General features: G+C 44.5%; 1 protein-coding gene across 1 annotated transcript; it reads right to left on the bottom strand.

Moving 5' to 3' along the window:
* Positions 1–10,127: 10,127 nt before the first annotated feature.
* Positions 10,128–13,293, bottom strand: LOC134911730 (putative nuclease HARBI1). The gene is made up of 4 exons (XM_063919788.1): positions 12,476–13,293; positions 12,019–12,391; positions 11,686–11,707; positions 10,128–10,676 (listed from the first exon to the last, which is right to left on the bottom strand). The coding sequence occupies exons 1-3, from the start codon at positions 13,218–13,220 to the stop codon at positions 11,704–11,706; spliced, it is 1,122 nt and encodes a 373-aa protein (XP_063775858.1). The 5' UTR covers positions 13,221–13,293; the 3' UTR covers positions 10,128–10,676; positions 11,686–11,703.
* Between the last annotated feature and the right edge of the window lie 2,006 nt (positions 13,294–15,299).

Genomic DNA, 15,299 nt, shown 5'->3' on the forward strand with positions numbered 1-15,299 from the left:
TGCAGAAGCTAACTACTCCGTGGGAGATCAAGAACTACTGGCGATCAAGCTGGCTCTCGAGGAATGGAGATATCTCCTAGAAGGGGCCAAACATCCGTTTAATATCTACACGGATCATAAAAACCTGCTATATTTAAAGGCAGCTCAGTGCCTTAACCCTCGCCAGTCCAGATGGGCTATGTTTTTCTCACGTTTTAATTTCAAGCTTCATTTCCGCCCAGGTTCGCAGAATGTGAAAGCCGACGCGTTATCCCGATCCATGGAATCTGAAGAAGGAACATCTGACTCAGTGCCACATTCCATTCTGAGTCCCGTGGTTTTCGCTGCATCTCAAGTCTCCCCAGCTCCTCCTCCTGGTAAGACTTTTGTTTCCCCAGATCTCCGTCCCAAGTTGCTATCTTGGGCCCATCAATCCAAGTTCACTGGTCATCCTGGGGTCCTGAAGACCTTCAAGTTCCTTTCTGCTACATATTGGTGGCCAAAGATGAAAATGGACATCCAGGATTTCGTGGCATCCTGTCCTAAATGTGTGCAGCACAAGACTCCTCGTCAGTCTCCAGCAGGTCAGTTACAACCACTGTCTATCCCTAGTCGTCCCTGGTCACACCTGTCCATGGATTTTATCACCGACCTTCCTCCTTCTCAAGGACATAATACCATTTGGGTTGTAGTGGACAGATTCACCAAGATGGCTCATTTTGTTCCTCTCCAGGGTCTCCCTTCTGCCCCAAAACTTGCCCAAATCTTCCTACGGGAGATTTTCCGCTTACATGGTTTACCCTCTGAAATAATATCTGACCGGGGGGTACAGTTTGTAGCGAGGTTTTGGAGGGCCCTCTGTTCTGCCATGCAGGTCAAACTGAAGTTTTCATCTTCATACCATCCTCAGACGAATGGGCAGACAGAGAGGGTCAATCAAGAACTTGAGACTTTTTTAAGATTATATGTTTCATCTTCCCAGGATGACTGGTTCGATCTGCTCCCATGGGCCGAGTTTGCCCACAACTTTCGATACCATACTGCCACTGAAACGACACCATTCTTTGCAGTATATGGGCAACATCCCCGTGTACCTGATTTCCAAGAACTCCCTCATATGGATGTTCCTGCTGCCACTACTGCTCTGACTCAGTTTTCATCTATTTGGAGAAAAATTCACGTTTCCCTCAAAAAGGCCTCCAGTCGGTACAAGGTCTTTGCCGACCGCAAGAGACGGGCGGTTCCCCATTTGAAACCTGGGGACAAGGTTTGGCTATCAACCCGTAACCTCCGTCTCAGGGTCCCATCCATGAAGTTTGCACCACGCTTCATTGGTCCTTACCCTGTCGAAAGAGTCATCAACCCAGTGGCCTATAAATTAAAGTTACCATCTTCCCTTCGTATACCTAACGCTTTTCATATTTCTCTCCTCAGACCTCTAGTCCTAAACCGCTTTCAGAATACTCTTCCAGTAGGTCCCAAGGTTCGAACTCAGCGGGGCGTGGAATTCGAGATCAACAAAATTCTGGACTCCCGTTGTCGGTATGGACGTCTCCAGTACCTGGTCGATTGGTCCGGTTATGGCCCAGAGGAGAGAAGTTGGGTGAATTCGTCCGATGTCCATGCTCCTAGGTTGGTCCGTGTCTTCCACAGCACTCATCCCTCCAAACCACGTGGGTGTTCGGTGTCCACCCCTAAAGGAGGGGGTACTGTCAGGAATCGACTTACCAGGCTGACATCCGTCCGCCGCTGCGGACTCCGTCCTGGCTCCCTGCGGTCACCTGTCACCTATGCCCCTGCCATGGGACATCATCAAGGGCCTGGGAACACTCCTGAGACAGTGGGCATGTAGCGCGCCGCGTCCCTGCTAGGCCGCAGCGTGGGCGCCGCCATGACAGTCTGTAAACAGCCAGTATACTGCGGCCAATCCGGTGCTTGGCCGCACCCACTTTCCTTCACTCATCCAATCCCTGTGCACCATGGGGTACATAAGAGACTGCAGGATCAGTCTGCAGGCATCCTGGACTTTGTGTCTCTCCAGCGACCCATGTGAAAGGATCTGTTCCTGTTCCTCCTGTGTTCCTGGTTCTCTGCTTAAGAACTTGTACTTCTGGTTACTCTGCACAGCTCCGTGGAACTTCAAGGCCCAGCAATACCTGCAACCTGCAAATAAGGCTTCACACCCATCACCACCTTGTGTGCTTCAGCCTGCAGTTGAAGACTGACTCCAGGTGTGTTTCATTCCTCCACCTGTGATACAGCTTGTTGCTGCCAGTGCCTCATCACCTGCACTGTGAAGTCAGACTCCTGCCTCTGCTCAGGTTTGCCATTCTACACCTTGCTGCCTAAGTTTCCTGTTTTAAAACCTGCACTGGTTTCCAAACCAGAACCATTTCACAAACACTTGTTCTTCTGTTTATATATTACCGGATATTATTTTCTCAAGTCATCTGTCATCTATTGCCATAGACTTTCAGTTATCATACTGAGTGATTGACTTTATTCATCTGTTATTATTGTTTCTGCTACCATTCTGTGTTATATCATCTGCTAAATAAAATACCATTGCGCTCATGCGCAGGAACGTTATCCAGCCTCCTCGTTTTCTCCCATCTACCTCCACTGACCCACTAGCGCCCCCTCCGGGGACACAGCCCAAACACAATCTGACAGACGATTTCTCACTGGATCAGGTTTACTATCCAGCATGCTTATTGTACAGCAGGCTTGCCATGTCCAAAATCCGTTAAGGCCCACTCTACTCGTAAAGTGGGTTCTTACTGGCTGGCTGCCCGGGGTGTCTCGGCTTTGCAGCTTTGCCGAGCAGCTACTTAGTCAGGGTCGAACATGTTTGCTAAGTTTTGCAAGTTCGATACTTTGGCCTCTGAGGACCTAAAGTTTGGTCAATCACTTCTGCAGGAACCTCAGCACTCTCCCTCCCGTACTGGGAGCTTTGGTACATCCCCATGGTACTAATGCGGGCCCCAGCATCCTCTAGGACGTAAGAGAAAATAGGATTTAAATTACCTATCGGTGAATCCTTTTCTCGTAGTCCGTAGCGGATGCTGGGCGCCCGCCCAGTGCTTCGCATTTCTGCACTGTTACTTGGTTCGGTTTATTGGTTCAGCCGTTACTGATTCGTTCCAGTTTGGTTTGCTTGGCTTTCCTTTTTGTTATGTGTGAGCTGGTGTGAATCTCACCACTATCTATGTACAGGGGCGTAAGTTTATACTAGATGCCCGGAGGCGAGATAGACAATGTCGCCCCCCCCCCCCCCTCCTTTCGCCACCAATACCCTGACATCCAGGGTCGGATTAAGTGTCACATGTGTCTAGGGCAGACAGTGATAAAGGGCCTATCGTGACAAGCGGAGGAGCTACGGACATTGCTTTGTGATTGTGTACTGATTATTGAGGCATAACCTACTGTTATACACACATATATTCACACATACAGGGGAAATTCAATTCTAAAGTGACAGGAGATTGCGGTACGATATTCAATTGTCCCCTGTTATCACGCTGATCACGCCCATATCAGTCGGGTTTAGCCGTGTAAAGCGGCAAAACCCAACTAAACAAATGGGCACGACGCAAAAAGTCCGGTTTGGGCGGCCAAACGGGTCACCTTTTGCACATTTCAGCCCACCGCCCCAGGGGCTAGCGAGCTGAAATTTAGGTCTTGCGCCCGCCGGCAGAAACATTTGAATAGTTGCCAGCAGGCGCGTGTGGGTACGGGGACCCGTGATAACAACTGAAATCCCGCCACAGTATGCACACATAACCACATATACCCACACAGCCAAATATACACATATATATTTACACACAAAGCCACTTACTCGCTCTCTCACACACACACACACACACACACACACACACACACATACACACACACACATACACACACAGCAACATATAAACAAACATAACCACATACACACACACAAAACCATTGTCCCTATCTCAGCACCCTCCCCACCTTCAGTCACTGTACTCACCAGTTGCTCCGTCTCCCTTTCTCTGCTGCTGTCAGCGTGTAGGAGCCGGGCAGCCAGGGAGTCAGGGGGGTGGGCACACTACCGGAAAGCACCGTTTCCCTTCAGCACTGGTGTCAGCGTGCGGGAGTCAGGGGGCGGGCAAACTGCCAGAAAGCCCCGCCTACCATTCTCTGATGCTGTCAGCGTGCGGGAGCCATACAGCCAGGGGGCGGGCACACTGCCGGAAAGCACCACTTCTCCCCCTTCAGTGATGGAGTTAGCGTGCGGGAGCCAAGTAGTCAGGGGGTGGGCACACCGCTGGAAAGCACCGTCTCCCCTTCTCTACTGATGTCAGTGTGCCGGAGCCGGGCAGCCAGGGTGTCTCGACTAGTTTGGCTGCAGGTGTCTGGACTCTGGAGGAGCACACAGTGATGGAAGTGCACCAGAGCCAATGGAGGAAGTGCCCCCCTCGCTGCTGGAGCCCGGCGGCAGCTGACTCCATTGACTCCGGTAATTCCGTCACTGTCTGTGTATTTCCTTCTCTGAAGTATGTCGTCTCCTAGGGCACAGTTTCTAAACTGAGTCTGGTAGGAGGGGCATAGATGGAGGTGCCAGCCCACACTGTTAAACTTCTAAAGTGCCCATGGCTCCTAGCGGACCAGTCTATACCCCATGGTACTAATGTGGACCCCCCCAGAAATCAACTAATGTGAAAGCAAAAAAGATGGCCTTTAAGAAATATTAGCAGACTCAAAATAATAACGACAAAGAGGTGTACAGTAGCTTGACAGATGGAAGGAGGCAAAGAAGGCGATCAGGTAGAGCAAAGGTGCAAAGGTAGAGCTGAGGAGACAATGGGGGTCATTCTGAGTTGATCGCTCGCTAGCTACTTTTAGCAGCTGTGCAAACGCATAGTCGCCGCCCACCAGGGAGTGTATTTTCACTTTGCAGAAGTGCAAACGCTTGTGCAACAGAGCACCTGCAAAATCATTTTGTGCAAAACAAGACCAGCCCTGTAGTTACTCTTCGTGTGCGTTGCTTCGCTAGAACCTGTTCAAAACACATGCGCAGACTAGTAATTTTTTCCACTGATCGCAGCGCTGCGAACAATGGCAGCTAGCGATCAACTCGGAATGACCCCCAATATCTCGGTCAGTAGATAAAAAAAGTAAAAACGTTTTTAAGTATACAGTTGTGCTCATAAGTTTACATACCCTAGCAGAATTGGTGATTTTCTGGCCATTTGTCAGAGAATATGAATGATAACTCACAAACTTTTCTTTCACTCATGGATAGTGGTTGGGTGAAGCCATTTATTGTCAAACAACTGTGTTTACTCTTTTTAAATCATAATGACAACAGAAACTACCCAAATGACCCCGATACATACCTCAGTTTTTAATATCGTGTATTGTCCCCTTTAACATCAATGACAGCTTGAAGTCTTTTGTGGTAGTTGTGGATGAGGCTCTTTATTTTCTCAGATGGTAAAGCTGCCCAGTCTTCTTGGCAAAAAGCCTCCAGTTCCTGTAAATTCTTGGGCTGTCTTGCAGGAACTGCACGTTTGAGATCTCCCCAGAGTGGCTCAATGATATTGAGGTCAGGAGACTGAGATGGCCACTCCAGAACCTTCACTTTATTCTGCTGTAGCCAATGACAGGTCGACTTGGCCTTGTGTTTTGGATCATTGTCATGTTGGAACGTCCAAGTACGTCCCATGCGCAGCTTTCGGGCTGATGAGTGCAAGTCTGTATGCATATATAACTGTTCAAATGACAATAGGACCAGTGAACCATACTGGGCGTCCCCGGAATATATTGATTCAGTTGGCTTTATAAATTGTTGAATAATAAGTCGTAATTCAATTGTTACTAGTCGCAATCATTAAATAGCTTATAGTTACCGAGCTCAGGTGGATGCAGGCATAAAGCTGATGAAGAATAAGCTGTTATTCTGGTGTTAAGGGGATCGCAGTGAGCTGGATATAAATTTTCCCCACAGGTGTACACAGCCGAATCATGCAGGTTGCCAGCTCAAAAAATTCAGCGCTGTTAATATAGGCGGTATTGGAGCCGCGTTTGTAATCGGGATATTGGAGCCGCTGAGTATGATAATCAGGGCCGTAACTACGTGTGTGCCAAGTGGGCTTGGTACACAGCGCAGTTGCTCTGAGGGCGCACGGCCAGCGGCATGTAATGAGTCAAATTGACTCATTACATGCCTCTGAAGTCTGCGCCGTGCGCCGCCGCCACGCTGTAGAGGAGAGCTACAGCGCCGGGCAGGTGAGAAGGAGGAGGGGGGAGGGGGAGCAGGGAGCTGCAGCAGCGCTATTTCATTGGTAGTAAGCGCCGCTGCAGCATCCCCCTCTCCTTCCGTATTGGCTGCCCGGCGCTGCTGTGGATGCTGGGATGCGGTTCCTCTATCCCAGCATCCACAGTAGCGCCAGGCAGCCAATACGGAAGGAGAGGGGGATGCTGCAGCGGCGCTTACTACCAATGAAATAGCGCTGCTGCGGCTCCAGTCCCCCTCCCTCCTCCTCCTTCTCACCTGCCTGCACCGAGGGAGTTGCACGAGGAGCCTGTCAGCGGGGAGATGGTAAGTATGTCTCTCTCTCTCTCTCTCTCTCTCTCTCTCAGGGGGACACCGTCTGCCATAATGTGTAAAAAGGGGGCCTGGCTGCCGCAATGTGTAAAAAGGGGGACTGGCTGCCGCAATGTGTAAAAAGGGGGCCTGGCTGCCGCAATGTGTAAAAAGGGGGACTGGCTGCTGCAATGTGTAAAAAGGGGGACTGGCTGCCGCAATGTGTATAAAGGGGGACACCGTCTGCCGTAATGTGTAAAAACGGGGACGCTGTCTGCTGTAATGTGTAAAAAGGGGACCCTGTCTGCCGTATAGTTAAAAAAGGGGACGCTGTCTGCTGTAATGTGTAAAAAAGGGGACGCTGTCTGCCGCAATGTGTAAAAAGGGTGACTGGCTGCCGCAATGTGTTAAAAGGGAGACTGTCTGCTGTAATGTGTAAAAAGGGGGACGCTGTCTGCTGTAATGTATAAAAGGGGCTCTACCTGCTGTGTCATAGTCCACCAGGTGACTAAAGCAATTGTATCTACCTTATACAAGCGCTTCATATCTCTACCACAAGGACAGCGCTTACAGGATACCATCAAAGGATTTGTGAAGCCAGGCTATCCGCAGTGTGGAGGAGCGATTGATGGGACACACATCCCCATTATTGCCCCACGTGACAACCATGCTGACTATTTTAATAGGAAGGGCTGGCACTCCATCATATTACAGGCTGTTGTGGACCACAAATATTGGTAAGTGTTTATTTTTGGGGTGGTGGGATGAGTTGCATGTGTGAGTTTTACATTCTAACTTTTTAAAATTTTACTGTTCTTTAGTTTCCTAGATGTGTTTATTGGCTGGCCAGGCCGATCTCATGACTCCCGAGTTCTTGCCAATTCTGACCTGTACAACATCATAGAGGAGAAGCAGGGAGGCTGGCTGTACCCCAAAGAGTGTGCAAAGATTGTGAATGGGGTGGAGATCCCTGTCCACATCATCGGGGATGCTGCATACCCTTTACGCCCCTGGATTATGAAAGGCTACACCCAACAGGTCCAGTTAACCCCAGAGCAACAAACCTATACTCACACCCTGAGTTCAGCAAGGATGGTGGTTGAGAACGCCTTTGGCAGGTTAAAAGGAAGATGGCGTTGTTTGATGAAGCGCAATGATGTGGACCTAAAGAATATGCCTAATGTAGTAGCTGCGTGCTGTATACTGAACAACATCTGTGAACTGAAAAATTAGGTATTCCTTCCTGAGTGGACTGTGCAGGACCCTGAGGTTATAAACCCACATGTGGAAGGTGCTTTGTTTGGGACTGCCTCAAACTCCGCTGCAGAACAAATACGCCACACTATTACGTCCAACCTTGCAGCACTGGTACAATAGTGTTTAAGAATCAGCACAACATGTTTGGTGAATTACATTTTTTTTATTTTGTATTCCACCTTTGATCTTTGGTTTCAATATTTATGATTTTCCAAAAAACCCACATTGCCAGCAACTGTGTATATATGCAAAAACAATGTAGAAAACACTGAAAACATGGTCTACTGTTACGCACAAATGGGAATGTTGGCCCTCATTCCGAGTTGATCGCTAAGTTTTTCGTTCGCACAACCTATTAGTAAAGTTGCGTTAATGTAGTAATTTTGCGAACATCCGCCCCCAACGTATTTTTGCTCATTCGCACGCATTATTACACAAAGTGGGCGTACGCCAAATGACATCGCAGCAATGCAAAAACATCGCAGCAATGCGAACCCATCGCATTAACACATACTTATTCGTAAAAATACTAGGTAGTCGTAGATTTACACATTTATCAGTTAAAGTGCTCACTTTTGCGGAGAAACGCACCACATTGTTTTTTTTTTACTATTAAGTGGAATAACACCTTCCAATTAAAAGTCCACAAGCCCTCCTCAATTACAAATCCAATTAGTGACTGAATTGTAATGTTCATGATCAATTAAGTATTTTATAAATACCTGAAGAACACTTTGTAGCCATAAAAGAACCTATTTCTATTTACATGTTTAATATAAATATAGATGTTTGCAATGTGCTTGGTCTAATGTGTTTTGTGTATTTATTAAAGTAGAGTTTTTGTATGTGAATGAAGGTTTTTGCATGTTTATTTAGCCAATAACATGTTTGTTTTAGATTTTTAAAATAACTTACGTTAGCTGTATGAAATGTTTAATGTAAGAAATGTTTGTTCTGCAATCTGCTGTTCCTTTATTGCATTATTAAATAATAAACACCCGCTTAAGTATAATAATTTTCTTTTATTTTATTTTTTAGATTTTTAGAAATGATAAGATAATTTTTGGTTTTAAAAAACATAAAAAAATTAACAAAAATTTTCCATATCATCTAGCAGACCCAGCAAGGCCTGGAGATGTCGCCTCATGTTTCCCACAATCTCCTGCAACGATGTGGGATCTCCAACGGCAACATCTGAAATTAAAAGATAACATAAACATTACTAACTTACTCACATTGCTTATTATACAAGCAAGGCACAAAGCACACTTTAATGCAGGCATGTCCAAACTGCATCCCTCAAGCTGGTGTGAAACTACATATACCAGCATGCGTTAACTCAGTTTTGGGGCCAGGGAATGCCAAACCTGTGTCAGGGCATGCTGGGATGTGTAGTTTCTCTACAGTTGCAGTTGCGCAGTTTGGACAGGCATGCTTAATGGCAAAGTTTATACATCATGGCTGTTTTATGGTACAATCATTAGCAGAAAAACACACAAGCCTGCTCAGGCTTTTTTGGATACTTTTTACAGTATTCTAGACCATGGGCTACATTTACTACTATGTGAGTTCATTTTAAGATGGAGCGTTGCCCATAGCAAACAAGCCAAAATAAGATGATTATCTTGTAGAAGTGGTTCCCCAATTGTAAAGTTTATTTGTATTGGTTGCTATGGGCGACATCCCATGTTAAAGATAACTACCATCTTCGTCACTGTTACACCATGTTGGCATTCATTCACATCTGGAGTGTTTTTTTAATATTTTTAAGGGGTTTGGTGCTGCATCATCACACTGCATATCAACATCTTCAGAAGGCCAACATATCCTAGCATTCCCACACTCCCTGAAAGCTGCCCTTACTAAATAATTGCAAACAGGTTTGACTTTAACAAATAGTCATTTTGTGAGTGTAACTTTCACAACACAAATCACTGTGTCATTAGGCTGCATAACAAAGTGAAGCATGTGTTTTGTAAGTGCAAATATTAAGACTACACAGGCACAAGTGTAAAAGACCAACAACATACTAAACTCCACTCAGGTCTAACTGTTTCCCAGAAAAAAACCCACATATAAACCCTGTTGTCCTGGCAACCCTGGCTACCTAATGAGTGTCAACCTAGAGTGGACACACAAAACATTGCACACATAAACACTGTACATGTAATGACACTCACAAATATGTAAATGCAACATGTACACCATGAAGAAAAACACAAATTTTTGTCCTTGGTACAAGATTTCAAACAGTACAACACTGCATGTTTTGTCATTGTAAGTGTAAGTAGGTAATCATTTAAAAAAAAACAAAAAAAAAACTTACTTTCCACGGCAACATGAACACTCCCTGAACTGGCTTCAGGGGCTTCCTCTGCCCATTCACTGGGTGGGGATGTTGGCTGGATGGGTGAAGGCGGCTGGATGGGGGAAGGCGGCTGGATGGGGGAAGGAGGAGGGATTGGGGAAGGAGGAGGGATTGGGGAAGGAGGCTGGATGGGGGAAGGAGGCTGGATTGGTGCTGGAATTTCAGAGGGGGGGTCTGATTGAGAGGGCGAGGGGGGCGGAGAGAAAGTTAAGCCAATAGAGGGTGAGGGGGGCAGAGATGGTGATTTAGAAGTTGAAGGAGAAGGGGTATGGGAAGGAGGAGAAGGGGTCCCAGAAAGAGATGGAGAGGTGTGGTGAGAAGGGGAGTGTAAAGTGGTGTGGGCCAGGGAAGCTGAGGGGGACTGGGAAGATGAGGGGGACTGGGAAGATGAGGGGGACTGGGAAGATGAGGGGGACTGGGAAGGGGAGGGGGAGTGAGAAGGGGAGGGGGAGTGAGAAGGGGAGGGGGACTGGGAAGGGGAAGGGGGCGGAGAGGTCTGCCGTTGTTGTTGTCCTATAATGATATTTTTGACAACATTTAGTTTACATGTGAAATTACATAGTAAACAATTTCAATTTTCAATGTTCTGTTCCATGTAAAATACAGTGTTTTTTAGAAATGAAAATCAAACATGTATAAATCCTATTCATGTTGGCCACAGCAAACAAAATGAGTCCTAACTTTTACTTTGAAACTCATTCCGTAATCTAGTCCATTGAGTCATATTGATTGGTCTAGGCAACATCACCAGATCACTATTCAAGGCACCTTATTATATAGGCAGCAATGATCAAGTATTTGGGAACAGTTTCCTGGCTGGTTATTAATTCTTGAAAACATGCACTTGTTTGGTGACAGTTTGCTACAGTCAGTACTGTTTGCCCTAACCACACACACTGTCCTATTTTGTAAAAACACACACTCAGCGTTGCAATTAGCCTACCACTTAGTGTAACTTTGCACAATGTTTGCTAATATTCTTATGTAATGTAACTTACTTCGTGTATGCATAGAACGTATTTGCTGGCGGATCTCCGCCAACAGCTCGGGAGTCCTCCTGCGGAGATCACTCCATCTCCTCTCAAGTTGAATGATTGACCGCCTGCTGCGGACGCGAGTCCGCAGCAGGCGGCGGACCTCCGCGTAGGCCTCGCGCTTCACCCGATTTGGGATGAAGCGCCCAACGCGGCCTACGCGGCGGTCCATCACCGCAACCAGGACGCGGAGCTCACGCCTGGTGAACGGTGCAGCACGCATCTTGGCAATGGTGTTTTCCTTATTTGGGCATATATTTATAGCGTCTGTTAGCATGTGATTGGTCATAAATCTGTTGTCATTTCTAATAACTTTATTGATCTTTGCAATGCTGTGAAGAGCAGTGTTATTTCGCACGAGCGGAAAAACGCATCCGCAGAAGTAAATTTTTGCATAAAAATAAACAAACAAAAAAAAAAAACATAACACAAACAGACACAGAGACACACAGTTTTGAATAAAATTGTAAACATATCTGTGTACTCACCACAGTTTGTGTGATCATTCAGCTGGACAGTCACAAAGTGGGCAACATTCAATTTCATTTGTTTTTGTGTTTGTTTAAATAATCAAGATTTTAGGATATAAAACAAATAAGGACACTATTTAGCCACATCACATTATATTTTGTACTAATCTCAAATTGTAAGCTTAACGTGTTAACGGATTTTTACTTTTTTAAAAATGACAAATAAACAAAAACTCCAAAACCATTACACAATGACCTTACAATCTCAAACAAAATGTCAACATTACAAACAAAACATAAGCATACTGTGCTTTGTTTTTTTAACATAAAAATAATATAAAAACACTATACCTGAAATATTCGGCAACAATCCTTGCCCTCACTTGGCTCCCCCTCCGTGTAACACTCCCACCACCGAAGTGTCGAACAACCCCTGGCTCCTCATCAGGCAATTCCTCTGCCTGAGGAAGCTCTACACTACTCCTTACCGCGATATTATGTAGTATTGCGCACAGGACCACTATTTTACTTGCCATCTCCGGCGAATACATGATGTCGCCACCAGTGCGGTGGAGCACACGAAACCGCCCTTTAAGGACACCAATTGTGCGCTCCACCAGCTGCCTAGTGGCAGTAAGCGCGGAGTTAAATGCCATCTGTGGTCCTGGCCTGGGATTACGGTAAGGAGTCATGAGCCAGGGGGTGCAAGGATATCCACGGTCTCCTGTTTGAGGAAAAACCTTAAATTAAAAAGAGTATATTATAAAATTTCATTTATTTTTAAGATAAAAAATATCTTCAAACTCACCCAATAACCACATGTCTGCTCGTTGACTTGCTCTTAATCTCTGCCATATCCCTGATTGTCTAATGACATATGCATCATGTGAACTTCCAGTAAACTTGGCATTCAGGGAAAGGATCTGGAGGGATGGCCCACAAACAACCATTACATTCAGAGAATGAAACAGTTTCCTGTTTCTATAAATTTCTTCATTATGTCTTGGTGGCTGAATAGCAACATGTGTGCCATCCACAACCCCAATAACATGTGGGAAGCGACTACCACCTTCCTCAAATTGCCGCTTCACCACATCTAGGGCACCAACATCCAAAGGCATATCAATGAATTGCTTCACCCGCTTTAGGAAAGCCTGGCAGACACGCCGCAGGACCTTACTGAACTGGCCCTGCGACATGCCAACCAGGTCTCCCACAACATGTTGATATGAGGCTGTAGCCAAAAAATGTAACACAGCAAGGAATTGTGTCAATGGTGGTATTGCTGTAGGATACCGAATTTCAGACTCCAGATCACTCTCTATTATGGAGAGAGTGTCTAGGATTAGATGTGGTGGCAGCCTGTATCTACGCACCACCACATCATCTGGCATCCCAAAAAGTAGGACACGGGTTCTGAAAATTGGTGGCCTAGCACGCCTCCGTTGCCTTGGTTGATGAGGAGCCGGTTGTGGTTGTGGGGCTGGCGGTTGGGGTGGGAGTGCTGGCGTGGGTTGGGGAGGTAGGGCTTCTGCTGCGATAAATATCGACATAACACACTTTTTTGAGATAAAAACAAAAAAATGTTTAATACTCCAAAATTATTTATTAAAAAATATACAAACAATAAATGTATAAAAAAAGGTGGAGTCAACTTACTGCAGGAGCGTACGACATTATTTCTGGGTTCAATTCAGGATCAAAATGAAAAAAAAATAAAAATAAATAAATAAATATAAAAAAAAACTACATATGTTAATTTGAGAAAAACCAAAAATGTAAGTTTCTAGATTTCTGAGCATCAAACACATCACAAACACCATAAAACAAATATAAATAAAAATAAAATAAAGGAAAAAATTCAATCAAGTAACAAAAAAAAAACATTTAGTAGCTAGGCCAGGCAAGAAAAACACTACTTTGCAGATCAATCCAGGTAAGAAAAAATACTTGTCTTTACAAAATGGCAAAGAAACATAATAACAACACTTTGAACAAACACAAACAGGCACCAACACAGGCAAAGGGCACTTACCTGATCCAAAATCAATAAAGTTTTTGTGTTTTCTTGCACACCAAAAACTCAAAATATACAAGGGTTTCCTCACCCAAAAAACAACTCCTACAAGAGAACAAAAATGACAGTCAAAAACAACATACAGACCATTCAAACAAACAAACAACAACACAGGCAAAGGGCACTTACCTGATCCAAAATCAATAAAGTTTTTGTGTTTTCTTGCACACCAAAAACTCAAAATATACAAGGGTTTCCTCACCCAAAAAACAACTCCTACAAGAGAACAAAAATGACAGTCAAAAACAACATACAGACCATTCAAACAAACAAACAAACAACAACACAGGCAAAGGGCACTTACCTGATCCAAAATCAATAAAGTTTTTGTGTTTTCTTGCACACCAAAAACTCAAAATATACAAGGGTTTCCTCACCCAAAAAACAACTCCTACAAGAGAACAAAAATGACAGTCAAAAACAACATACAGACCATTCAAACAAACAAACAAACAAACAAACAACAACACAGGCAAAGGGCACTTACCTGATCCAAAATCAATAAAGTTTTTGTGTTTTCTTGCACACCAAAAACTCAAAATATACAAGGGTTTCCTCACCCAAAAAACAACTCCTACAAGAGAACAAAAATGACAGTCAAAAACAACATACAGACCATTCAAACAAACAAACAAACAAACAACAACACAGGCAAAGGGCACTTACCTGATCCAAAATCAATAAAGTTTTTGTGTTTTCTTGCACACCAAAAACTCAAAATATACAAGGGTTTCCTCACCCAAAAAACAACTCCTACAAGAGAACAAAAATGACAGTCAAAAACAACATACAGACCATTCAAACAAACAAACAACAACACAGGCAAAGGGCACTTACCTGATCCAAAATCAATAAAGTTTTTGTGTTTTCTTGCACACCAAAAACTCAAAATATACAAGGGTTTCCTCACCCAAAAAACAACTCCTACAAGAGAACAAAAATGACAGTCAAAAACAACATACAGACCATTCAAACAAACAAACAACAACACAGGCAAAGGGCACTTACCTGATCCAAAATCAATAAAGTTTTTGTGTTTTCTTGCACACCAAAAACTCAAAATATACAAGGGTTTCCTCACCCAAAAAACAACTCCTACAAGAGAACAAAAATGACAGTCAAATCAAAGAAGCACAGGTTTATTTACAAAAATGGACTTGCAAAATATATCTGTGTTTTTTAATAAAAATAAAAAAAAAAACAAAAAAAAAACTTTTAATTCAAAAAATTACCAAGAAGATTTCCTGAATACTCACAAACGAAAAAACGCAACAAAAAAATGTCTATATTCAAAACGCAAACGAAAGGACAAATGTATGCTTGACAATTACTCACTCTGCAAATTCCTATAGCACCTTCACGCACAAGCCAACAAACTCAAGTGAAACTCCAAACTACCTACACTCACAGCGTGCAAAGTAGGCCCTTAAATAAGCAGTGCAATCAACCAGATTGTGTACACCTGTGTGAATTAACGCTTCGCACGTAGGTATATAAGCGCACACACCTCGCCGTACACGTCATCACAAACATGGCTTCTCGTGAGCAAATCGCA

Source organism: Pseudophryne corroboree, chromosome 4, assembly GCF_028390025.1.
Source record: "Pseudophryne corroboree isolate aPseCor3 chromosome 4, aPseCor3.hap2, whole genome shotgun sequence".
NCBI classification, from domain to species: domain Eukaryota; kingdom Metazoa; phylum Chordata; class Amphibia; order Anura; family Myobatrachidae; genus Pseudophryne; species Pseudophryne corroboree.

Coding starts and splice junctions, on each gene's coding strand:
- LOC134911730 (XM_063919788.1), bottom strand. CDS start 13,220: ATGTCGATATTTATCGCAGCAGAAGCCCTACCTCCCCAACCCACGCCA. Junction 12,392..12,475: donor AGCAGACATGTGGTTATTGG/GTGAGTTTGAAG, acceptor TTCCTCAAACAG/GAGACCGTGGATATCCTTGC.